This window comes from Populus nigra, chromosome 7, assembly GCF_951802175.1.
Source record: "Populus nigra chromosome 7, ddPopNigr1.1, whole genome shotgun sequence".
Taxonomy (NCBI): domain Eukaryota; kingdom Viridiplantae; phylum Streptophyta; class Magnoliopsida; order Malpighiales; family Salicaceae; genus Populus; species Populus nigra.
In genome coordinates, this window is record NC_084858.1 from 22,024,802 (window position 1) to 22,037,274 (window position 12,473).

At 32.4% G+C, this 12,473-nt stretch overlaps 3 protein-coding genes across 3 annotated transcripts; all 3 read left to right on the plus strand.

The window, feature by feature from the left end:
• The first annotated feature begins 2,374 nt into the window (after positions 1 to 2,374).
• Positions 2,375 to 3,786, plus strand: LOC133700208 (cytochrome b561 and DOMON domain-containing protein At5g35735-like). Its single transcript, XM_062123749.1, has 3 exons — positions 2,375 to 3,017; positions 3,147 to 3,401; positions 3,485 to 3,786. The coding sequence occupies exons 1-3, from the start codon at positions 2,772 to 2,774 to the stop codon at positions 3,725 to 3,727; spliced, it is 744 nt and encodes a 247-aa protein (XP_061979733.1). The 5' UTR covers positions 2,375 to 2,771; the 3' UTR covers positions 3,728 to 3,786.
• Positions 3,787 to 5,922: 2,136 nt separating this feature from the next.
• Positions 5,923 to 8,528, plus strand: LOC133698752 (uncharacterized). Its single transcript, XM_062121795.1, has 7 exons — positions 5,923 to 6,282; positions 6,398 to 6,464; positions 6,556 to 6,602; positions 6,742 to 6,829; positions 7,734 to 7,867; positions 7,978 to 8,076; positions 8,207 to 8,528. Exons 1-7 carry the CDS (start codon positions 5,974 to 5,976, stop codon positions 8,279 to 8,281), a joined length of 819 nt encoding a protein of 272 aa, XP_061977779.1. The 5' UTR covers positions 5,923 to 5,973; the 3' UTR covers positions 8,282 to 8,528.
• Positions 8,529 to 9,442: 914 nt separating this feature from the next.
• LOC133698753 (uncharacterized) lies at positions 9,443 to 11,964 on the plus strand. Its single transcript, XM_062121796.1, has 3 exons — positions 9,443 to 9,970; positions 10,653 to 10,676; positions 11,532 to 11,964. Exons 1-3 carry the CDS (start codon positions 9,742 to 9,744, stop codon positions 11,864 to 11,866), a joined length of 588 nt encoding a protein of 195 aa, XP_061977780.1. The 5' UTR covers positions 9,443 to 9,741; the 3' UTR covers positions 11,867 to 11,964.
• Positions 11,965 to 12,473: the final 509 nt, after the last annotated feature.

Sequence of the window (12,473 nt, forward strand, 5' to 3'; positions counted from 1 at the left end):
TCCCTACTGTCAAACTGTTGGAGACAGAATTATCAAACCTCCAAGTTACTGCTACTGTGATAGGTATGATCTTTTTAGCCTTTTTCTCCCTCGTACCTTTAGCTCAAGTTTACAGCTATGCTAGGAAAGCTTTCTTTTCCTCTCATGTGAACATGCTGGATAAATTTTCTTTGCTGAATGAGATCATGCTTAATTTCCTTTAAGTCAATAACGGTTGGCTTTTATTTGGCGCGCTTCAAAAGCTTTGGATTAAGTTCCCATGGTAGCAACATATTTTCATCTAGATTTTTACCACATGATTACCAATCTCTGCATCAGAAAGCTGTGGTTTAGTGTGGTTGAAATCTATATAAATTGAATGCTCTTATGACAGCAAGCTTGAATTTTTGGTTGCGATCTTTTCATCATCCTGTGGTTTAATTTTGAAGTGTTTGTGGATTTGGGTTTTCTTACTTTTGTTTGATGGGCTGATGTTATAATACAATAAATCGTAGTTTGAGTTTATGGGCTATATTTTTTGTCAGCGAGTTGGGCTCCAATGGAGGCTGGGTTGGGTTTGTGTTTACGAATGGGCTGACTTTGTTTGTTTATATAAAGGTCCTTTATTTTGGTGATTAGAAAGAGGTTTTACAAAGATTTGTTTTTTTAAAAAAAAATTTTATATATATTTTTAGATTGTTTTAATGTGCTAATATTAAATTATAAAAAAATAAAAAAATTATTTTAATATATTTTTAAAACCAACTATTACCACAATATCAAACATATTTCAAGTGTAATATTTGAGCTAATAAGTTTATGGGATTTAATGTCATGTTTGGACCTTTTATTTACAATCATTTACTTCTTACTTTTAATTAAAAGCTAGAGATAAAAGAAATACAATAAAATAGGTCTTTATATTAGCCATTTCACAAAAAGATCAAAGTCATGCTTTTGCATATTTTAACATTTATTAAAATATTTTTTTAAGCATTTTTATAAAAAAATATTTTTCATGTATATTTGGACTTAATAAGAAGTTTATTAAACTAATGAGGACTTGCCTAAAATTAAAAGGCTCATACCTAAATTTTCAAAATAATAAAATCATTAACCTTTTCTTTGTAAATAAAAAATATTTGTTATCCATGTTTAAGGTAAATGGACTCATTACGAGTCACCGCCTTGAATTTTAAAAAAAAATAAAAAATTTTCAATTCAAATAATTTTTTTTATTAATCGGCGTCAGAGGTTGTAATATCAACTTGGATTGATATCCACTAATACCAAAATTATAAATATCATCTTAATATTCATTGATGTTTAAGTTAAAATTATTTATATTCATCAATGTCAGAATTAGAAAAACTTGTAATATTCATTAACACCTAATATTCATTGATACAAAGGTTAGAAATATTAGACCGCTTATCAATGACAGAGTTGGAAGTATTTTTAGTTGAATATTTACTAAAGTCAAAGTCATGAATATTATAGACAGACCATAATAGCATAACACAGCAAACTATTAACAAGTCAAGACAAAATATGTAATGTAGTCTATGTCAAGTAGATCGTTTTAGGAGTAACAATATCTTTCTTTTAGCATAACTAGTCTCATATTATAGAATTTTTGTTGATCGGTTATAGTTCCTAGTGATCATAATATTATGTGGTAACTCCTCAAATAAAATATTTTTCCTCTAAAAATAAGATGTCAAATATTTATTTTTGCTTTTTTCTTTTCTAAACATCATCACGGCATCGAGTAGTGACATTTCTTAGCTAAATTTAAGCACAATCTAACTTTTAGATTGAAACTTATGAGTTTTTTCGTCAAAACCAACAATTCTGCATAATCTATACTTCTTTTCATTGATCCATAAATAAATATGCTAAACAATACATACAATATTATTCAGTCAGTTAGATTGACTAATTAAAATTATTTGCATCATGATCTTGGATTCTATATATATATATATATATATATATATATATATATATATATATATATATAAAAGGATTGAAATTTAGACTTATGATTAGTATAAATAAATTTTTTAATTTATTTTTAAGTAGACTTTTATAATTTGATAAATGAATAAAGAGATTTTTCTCTTTCACTTACATGAAAGATTATCCCTGACATCTAGGATTTCTCTCGAGCCCTCTTCCTAACCTTTCTTTTAATTTCTGTAATTAGTTTTAATCAATTAATTAATCATAATAGTGTTAGAAAATAATATAAATCATATCTTGTGATCTTTCATTAAGTTAAATTAATTCTTTAATATGGTATGAAAGTTTTAATAACTAAATAATCTGAGTTTGAATTTTATCATTTCTATTTATTTAATAAAAATTAAATACATGATAATATAAACTTCTATAAATTTCAAAGTCCACAAATTTTAACTTCAAAAAATATATTAAAACTAAAATATTTAGATTTAGATTTTCAATTCTCCTTCAAATTTTATATTCCAAAACATAATTAATCTACAGTAATAGAAAGAAAAGCAAATCGCAATGATTGCAAAAGGACTGATACAAATCAGAATAATATCTATCTTGTCCTGTGCACCACTGGTTCAAGGTAGACAGGATTCTTTATGTTGCTAAGAAAAGCACATATTCTGACAAGTCATAGGAAGTACATCAAGGAATGATTGATGTCATTACATCAATTCTGCAACAAGTCTATGGCGACATGAACTTTTTATACAGTTTTATATGTTGCAGCACAATGAAATCCTTCAATTTCATTGTCAAGGCAGTGAGAGATCATGAGCTCTCATTGTCTTGTAATCGTCTGTTTAATCCTCTGTGTCCAAAGCTCTTCATGCAGCGAGGGTTCTCCTGTGACAACAGTGAGAAGAACTAATGAGTGGCAAGTCAGCTCCAGTGTGGAAAACATCAAACCACAAAGGGATGATCATACTTCTCTTCGAGGTACTGAGAATGCAGAGACGACGAACCTAAGATCATGGAGTGGTCAAATTGCTTTGCATCACAGACGCCATCTTAGGAATGTAAGGAAAGTTACATCAACAGAATTTGCAGAAAAATAAAGAGTTCCATGTGCTTTAACTTTAACTTTTCTATTCATTTTTCCTTGATGAACTCGTCTTGCTATTACTAATGTGATCTACATGAAACAGACTCATGGGGTTCTAAACATCATAGGATGGGGAACACTCTTGCCTGTGGGGGCGATTGTTGCAAGATCCTTCAGGAAATTTCCATTGAAATGTGATGAATGGTACAAATTTCACGTTCTATGTCAAACTTTGGGATATATTATTGGCGCAGTGGGATGGAGCTTTGGGATGTGGCTTGGGAATTCCTCAAAGCAATACAGCTTGAGAGCACACAGGATTCTTGGCATCGTTATTTTCACATTTGCAACTGCACAGGTGAGCCTAGACTTGCAGTCCCTCTACTTATTTTGATCAATCTTGCTTTATTGATCTCCGACGCCATTGTTTTTGTGATGCAGATGCTTGCTCTCTACTTGCAACCGAAGAGAGAGAATGAATGCAGGAGGTGGTGGAAGATATACCATAAAATCCTAGGATATCTATTGATTTCCATGATTGTAGCAAACATATTTCAAGGGATTGATCATAAAGGCCATGCTGAGAAATGGAAATGGATTTATGTAGGAATACTTTCAGTTTTATCATTTAGTGCTCTATTGTTGGAGATTCTTCGATTTGTCATGCCTAGAATTCACCGGTAGATGGCATTGGACATCAATCCTAATATTCCCACATGAATTTTACTGAATCTGTTCATTACTGGGAAAATTTCAACTAGAACAGTCTCATATATATATAAACTGGTCTAGACCAGGACCCAGGAATATATATCATTTCACCCTGTTAATTATCTCTCATTTACCTGTTAGGAGTATCTTCTATAATTTACATTTAACATGTCTTCTACTAAATAAACATTTCGGATCATTCATGAATGGTCATAAGCCATCCCTAAACTTCAATATCAAAATTTAAGGTTTTTTTTTTTTGAATTAGCACTGTTTTAAAAAAGCAAAATAACACTTATTAATTATTTTTCTTTTGATAAAATAACAGTTTGTACAATAGTTTATATATGCTGCGGTTGGAAAACATAATATTCCAACTTGATTCAAATTAAAACTAAACTATATAAGAGTTATTTTTTTGTAATTTAATTGATTAATTGATTCAAAAACAACTTGATTAATCAATATAAAAAATTCAAGAATAAAATTAATTAAAAAAACCTTTTAATGTGACTTCTTGTCTAGCTAGAAATTTCTTAAAAAACCTATATGAGATTTATTTTGACGTTATACAATTAATTTAACCAGTTCAAAAGTAACCTGGATTATTATTAAAAAAATTTTAATTATGAAATTAAAAAAATAAAAAGAAATGAAAACAAATGGGAGGTGAATTTATATAAAAAAAAGGCAAATGTTTATATAAAAAGTGAAACTCAACAATTTTTTTTCTTTTTGCCGGGAATGGCCTGGATTGTTTCTAGAAGCTAATCTAAAAAAAAAAAAGACATTCATTATTCATATTAACCTTGAAAAGTGTGTTTGGTATTGCGGTAATTATTGTGATTTAAAAAAAATTATTTTATAAAAAGTACTTTTAGTTGAGGTTGGTTTGAAAAAATAGGTGTTTAGTTAAAACTGTGGTTTAAATTGAGGTTGAAGAAAAAAAAGTTTAATGTGTTTGGTTAAGAATGCTTTTGAAATTAAGGTTATAAAATAATTTTAAATATATATATATATATATATATATTAATATTGATGATTTTAAATTTAAATATTGTAGAATTAATTACTTCTATTACATCATGAAATAAATAATACTCTATATAAAATATTTTTATTATTCTATTAAACTATTTATAATTCCATTATGTACAAAATTTATCTAATAAGAACTATAATTTTCATAATATTTTGAGTGTGTAATAAAATTAGATAAAATATTATCAGGTATAAAATTAATATTATAGTGCGAGTGAATTTAATTCACTATATACTAGTTTTTTGGGAGAAATTTTTTTGTTTACATCACAATGCGAATGAATTTAATTTACTCTAAATTAATTTTTTTTTAAAATGTTAATAAAATTAACACTCTAAAAAAAACATGTGCGAACAGTGCAAGAGAATTGCATTGTTCGTTATTTTTCAAGTGAACAGTGCAAATCTCTTGCACTGTTCATACTAATTAAAATTAGTGTGAACAATGTGCACAAAGCAACAAAATGTCACTTCTTTTTTTCTTGCATCTCAAACGTAAAAAGATGTGGGACCCATACATAGTAAAATATGTTTTTTTTTACCAAACAGGTTATATCTGTGTTTTAAACAAAACGCAGATACAACCTCGTTACCAAATAGAGTTGAAGTTCAAAGTCAAGTTTTTTTTTTTTGAAAAAATTTATTATTGTTATAGAGTAACTAGTTAATTTTTAATAGTTATTTTTATATTTATTTTTTTAAAAAATAAATATTAAAAAAACTCATACCAACCAATTTTTTTTTATAATTTTGTTTTTACTTATATTTTTTTAAGTGGACTCGAAAAATAATTATTGAGATGCCACGGGTTTTATGTATATACTCACACTTTACTAACATTTTCATTGTGGTAAATGTTAGTAAAGTGTGAGTATATGTATATATATAAAATCGTTTGAACTAAAATCTTAGTTCATTGAAGAAAATTTTAGATGAAAATTGTTTGTAAAAAAAAATATTACAAAGGGCATTTTCTACAATACCACTGGTTTAAACTAAAGAAATTTCAGTAACGTGTTAATTTACAAGTTGTAACAAGGAAAAAACAAAAAACCTTGAAAAATGAATAAAATATTGTAAGGAAATATCCTAAAACGCAACGTTTCATACCAACAATCTAGCTAGCAATAACCAACCAAAAATCAAAGGATTTTAGAGAGAGAGAGACCACAAAAAAAATGAACAGACAAGAAGAAGAAGAACCCAGCACCACAGATAAGAACTGTACCACAAAACAAGAACAAGAGCAAGTCTCTGATATGTCAGCAATACCTGTCGCTATGGACAAAGTCGCAGCGGCGGCGCTCCGATCAGTGCTTCAGCGTGTCTCTCAAGCAGCAGAGAAGGCAGGCCGTGGATCCCAGCAGATCAGAGTGGTGGCTGTTAGTAAGACCAAACCAGTCTCTCTAATCAAACAAGTATACGATGTGGGTCACCGTTGTTTTGGTGAAAACTATGCTCAAGAATTCATAGAAAAGGCACCCCAGGTTCTTAAAGTTTGAATCTTTTTGTATTAATTTGTGTTAAATAATGATTATGGTAATGATGATTGATTAAAGATGTGAAATTTTCTTGGTTGAATCTGGTGATTAAATAATGCAGTTGCCAGAGGATATAGAGTGGCATTTCATTGGGAATTTGCAGAGTAATAAAGTGAAACCTTTACTGGGTATGGTTCATTTGTTGTCTTTGTTGGTTTTGAAATTCTGGGTTTGTGGTGTTTTATTGTGTTTTCTTATGGGTGATTGTGTGTTGTGCAGCTAGTGTACCAAACCTTGATATGGTAGAGAGTGTGGATGATGAAAAGGTAATGACTTTTTTTTTTATGAACACTTGCATTTTATTGATTTATGAAGCTCTGCTTGAGGACCTTTCTAACTATTCAAGCTTGTTAGTTTATATGTTCGGTTGTGAATTTATGAAAGCTTAATTTATGTAATTTGCAGATTGCCAATCATCTTGATCGAGCAGTTGGGAACCTGGGAAGGAAGCCCCTGAAGGTCTTAGTCCAAGTGAATACCAGTGGTGAAGAATGTGAGTGAATTAAATATGTAGGCTTATTGCTGATGGCCTTAATTAATATTGCTGACTTGGGATAACTAAGTAATTTTATTTGACATTAGTTCCAAGGCAGCAACATTACCTGTCTTAATTAGTTCTGTTCTATATTTTGTGTTTAGATAACATGATATTGACTAGCGTATGCTTGCTCCTCTTGGAGGTTTGAGTAATGTGTTCATAATTCAATGGCTTTTCTTTAGCTTCTATAAGTGCATAATTTTACCTTAATTTTGTCTTCAATGTGGACTTGTGAAAAAAGTCGAAGTTTCATTTTGTTTGGTTTAGAGCATGGCTTCTATATGAAATGACCTAGGATTTTGCATTTAAAAGAAAAGTTCATAACTTTGTTCTGATGTCGAGAAAGTAGCCAGGAGTTATTTGCACTTGGTGTTTAAACCTTAACATTGTAGGTTGAATGGCATTTAGGTTCTGATGCTGCTTTCTGTTCTACTTTTGAGTGGCTTTCGGGTTCTGATGCTGCTTCTTATGCTACTGCCTCTGAGCTATGCATCTATTATTATTTAGGAGTCTCTTTTAAAACAGGTTGTCTAGTATATGAAAATTTGTCACCTTAAATATCCTCTGTAGCTTTTTTAGCATGCAGCCGGATACCTCCTCTGGAATCTGGTTCTGCTAAAAAACTGTTACCTGCTGAACAGTCTCCTTGTCATTCCAGTCATGGTTGGGAGCCAGTTTGTTCTTGGGGCAATTTTTGATTGTATGATTTACAACAATTTGCTCTTATTTGGCTTGAATTTCTTTCAACTGCCATATCCTGTTTTGTTGTAGAATTCTACTAGTTTAAGGATCTCGTAAGAGCAGTTGATAATGATCTACTATTTTTGGCTGTTGTTTTATATATGTTGTATTGTTGCAGCAAAATCTGGTGTTGAGCCCTCAGGTTGTGTGGAACTTGCAAAACATGTTATTCAGAGTTGCACAAACCTTCAGTTTTGTGGCCTAATGACAATAGGAATGCTTGACTATACCTCAACCCCAGAAAACTTCAAGGTGGTAGCATATTTTGTTCACTTTTAGGTTCCCTACTTTTTTCCACTTGCTTTTTCACAGCATTGTGTGTGCTTTAGATTTTCTGATATCAAACCTTGTTGTATTATCAGGCATTGGCAAACTGCAGAAGCGAGGTTTGCAAGGCCCTTGGTATACCAGAAGAGCAATGCGAGCTCTCAATGGGAATGTCTAATGACTTTGAGCAAGCTGTGAGTGATACTGGCTTGTAGCAATAATTTTTGTTTTTATCATCAATGATGTGGAAATTGCACCTCTTGATTCATTATAACACATCCTGTCTAAAGATTATCCAACTAATAGCTAAAACTTGTTTTGCAGATTGAAATGGGGAGCACGAATGTGAGAATTGGTTCTACCATATTTGGGCCTAGGGAGTATCCGAAAAAGAAATGAACACGGTGCCATTTGCTTCCTTGTTTGTTCAATCATATTCACGCGGCAAATTAATGGCATCTATCGTTGACCTTTGATGCATTGATTACAAGAAAGCTTAGACAAATCTATTTTAATGTCCTATAAGTGTGAATCACGCTGCTTTATGTAGATTGAACAGCTGAATAATACTCATCAGTTGCTTGTTCAGTATGTTGATCAACTTGCAAAATGGCTATACAAACAGTACTCGCAAAGTTCAAAGTTCGACCATGATTCTTTACATGCATTTTGTTTGTGGAATGGATTTACCAGGTTAAGTTTGTTCATTACCGAATGAATTTTAGAACTCAGTAGTATCATTGCTGAAGATATTCTATAGCTGATGACAAAATGCCAGAAACCTTGTTAGCACAAAGTTGTGCTTCATTGAATAAATGTTGTGCCTATTGATGATCACCACTATTCCGAAGAGAGGTGTCCCTGTTGGTTAAAGTTGGGTCGGAGAACCTTCAAAACCAGCCAGCTTCATGAAATTATTCTAACCAGTTTTCTCCTAGCATGTGTATAACTAACCAGAACTTCTTGGTAGAACCATAACTGACATGAACAATAACTCTAGGTTTTTCACTTTTAACAAAAACTCTTCTTGTAACCTTCGCAGTGTTCGACAGTGTATATTTAAGAAAGAGATATAAATTATTGTTGTTTTCGTAATCAAATTTTTAATAAAGTTTTTAGTGGACTTGTTGGTTAACTAAATATTTTTGATAAAATTATGATTTTTAATCCCTGACTTGGGGTATTTAGTAAATCTTGAATCATGAGAAAAGTGAGTTGATTTTGAGTTGATTTGGGTTAACCGGGTTAATATATTTTTTTTGAATTTTATAAAAAATAAAGATTATATTATTTTTAAAATATATTATTTTTTAAAAAAATTAAGGGTTTTGATTTTGTTTTTTCTTAGCTAACGAGGTCATGAGTACCCGAGATCTGGTTATACCATATTAATCCTTGTCCTATTTTTATTGAAAATTAATCTGACCTTAAACCCTGAGTCACGAGTCAGCCCCCGGTTGGATGGTTCGGATTTGAAACAGTGGACGGAAAGAAGTTTTCATTTGCAACTCCCCATACTACCAAACAGCTTACATGTTAACTTCTCAGTTTTTAAATCCCTCAAAAACTACAAAAGTGATAAACACCACCGATCAGAAAGGACACCACGTCTAAAGTTCCTTGCCTGGCGCCAATACCGTATTTCCAGGAGAATTTACCATTTCAGTGAGAGAAATTAAAGGAAATATATTCCAAAATTCAGATAATTAAGAAAAAATAAAAATAAACACTTGATCATCATCATCATAGACCAGAAAGCAGTTACCAGATGATAAGCATTACATAGCTTAGCATATCTTTTCACTGCCTCAAATCCAAATCTTTTACACTTTGTTTTTGGCCCGAGTAAGAAAGAACGAATGATGAATGAATACTATTACAACAACAGGCGCAGAGGCCCTAAGCTAAAGGCAGCCATAAAGGTGGTGATGGTTATCATGGGATTTTTCCTCGTTGGCTACATTGTTGGCCGACCTTTGTATTGGCATCTTTCTGAATTTTTAACGGCCAAGATTCGTTCTTCTACCCCTCGTTGCCATCCTTGCTCCTGTGATTGCTCTTCTCAACCCCTCCTTACCCTCCCTGAAGGTATGTAAATATACATGCATGGATGTGCATGTTGTTTGGTTGTGTTCCCTTTTTGGTTTGAGTTTGTTTTGGTTTTTAATTGATGAATCTTGTATGTGTGCAAGATTTTCTTATGTTTTTGTGGTTGGATTTTCAAGGGGTGATAAAAGGGTCCAAAATGCATTGACGGGGCATTGAATTTACTACTAAAAGTTGATTGATTGTGTGATTCTAGGCATAAAATTTGCTAGTTTATGTGTGTTTATTGTGGATCACTGATTTTTGTAGTTTTTTTTCAATTGGGAGAAGAATATGGTTTTAGTTTTCTACTATATGTGCAAATGTTGATTACTAGGAGTTGTAGATGGCTTTAGTGGGTTAAGTTTGTCTGATCTGATGGTACAATTCAATTACTTGGAGGTTACTCAGTTGTTATAGCTGTGAAAATGCTGAAACAATTTCAAAACATGAATCTGGAGTATGTTCGGAATTTCTTACATATCCCTGTTAAAATCCCAGTTCCTTCTCTTAGATGATGACCATGACCTGCTTGTTTGACGTATTTTTTCTAGTTTGCTCTGATTATCCTGGAGGATTTGTTCTTGATGTTGTGGATATTGTTGTATTAAGTGATGCCTGTACTGGCTAACTACCAACTCTACTGTTGCTTTTCATGATGATTTTCTTGTCTGTTTCGTTTCAGGATTGAGCAACAGCTCCTTTACAGGTTAGTTTATCTTCCCCATAGGCCATGTGGAAAGGGATTTCTAAGATATAATGAGCCAGAATTTTATGAAAATCAATTTTCACGGTATTGCTGAAATTTAAATTCTGTTTGTATTTTGACGAATGATGTGTATTTAGGGATGCTTTAGCAGTCTAGATTTAAGGTTATTACCTGTAAAGTATCAGAAGAAAATGAAAAGGCTGTTAAGGAACAAACTAAAACTGATAAATGGTACCTTTTTTGTTTCTTTCGTTACAAAGGAGAGTTTCAAACTCGAGATCTCGTGGGGGGGAGGGGGACGGGGACACTAATTCCAGCCAAGAGTTATAGCTCATTGGCTGATATTTGGTACTTGTACACATGAATAGCTTTATCCAGGATACTTTCAAGTCATAACATTGGTTATCTACTCTCATGGCTGCCTGTTTAGAGGTCACATGGTTGCCTGCTCCCTAGTCCCTATAGAATAGAACAACATTAAATCTTGCAAGGAAGAAAAATGAAGAGCCTTGCTTTTCTACAGAAGAATTAGTGTTTCGTCAGCTTCAGACATCTAAGACCTGTTAGGATGTCAATGTCGACATGTCTAGTGCACACGATAATACTTGGTAATTCTGAAAAATGCTAGTTCTAACGTTTTCGGGATGCAAGGAAAGAAAATTGATGTGATTCTGCTTTTTTCACCATTTCTATGAATGTTATTGTCTACAATGGGTTGTACCATTTCTTGACCTTTGACATTTTCTGTTATTGATTCTGCTTTTTTCACCATTTCTATGAATGTTATTATCTACAGTGGGTTATACCATTTCTTGACCTTTGACATTTTCTGTTATTGTCTTTCTAATCTTTTAGATTGTATGAAGCATGATCCTGAAGTGAGCCATGAGATAGAGAAAAGTTTTACAGATATGTTGTCAGAGGAACTGAGGTTAAATGAAGAAGAAGCTCAGAAAAAACAGCAACGTGCAGACGTGGCGCTGTTGGAGGCTAAGAGAATGACATCTCAGTACCAGAAAGAGGCAGAGAAATGCAATTTTGGAATGGATACCTGCGAAGCGGCAAGAGAAAGAGCTGAAGAAGTATTACAAGAACAAAGGAAACTTAGTGCAAAATGGGAGTTTAGGGCTCGCGAGAGAGGATGGAGAGAAGGCCTCATGAGGTCTCAGGTTAATCAAAACTTCGAATAGATTAGGTAATTCTGAGGAAATCCAATGTAGCACGTTGAAGCACAACCATTTCGAATCTGAGTTTTGATCCTAGTTAATTCATTTTTTAACTTACTCAATTATGCTATCCAATTCTTTCCTCTGCAATCTGTTAAACGTCTTGTGCTTAGGTTACCTTTGGCTCTCCTGTGTGGCAATATAACAACTACACGCTGCATCGTACTCTAGCATTTAAAGCAATTTTGTTGACTTCGGTTATGGCAGATGCTAGTATAAAATGTGACAGCAATTCGTGGATATAAGACACCTGCATTCTCCATTGATCTTCCACCAGACAACTAATTTGTAGACCTTCATTAAGTGAGCAGGCAAATAAGTGGATGTCAGGACTTTTGATTCAATTGACTAGGACTTCACAATGGAAGCATTTTTCAAGAAAATGTAGCTTAACTTTTACTCGTATCTCCATTCTTGTAAAAAGTCTCACGTTCGAGCCTCTCCCCAGTACCCAAAAAAAGGAGAGATGGTTTTAATTAGGCCATTTATCAGTCTGGCCAGCATCAGGTCCTCTTGCTCTCTCTAGCGTGCATTAACAAGGACACAACCAGCTAACTAATTAGCTGAAAAA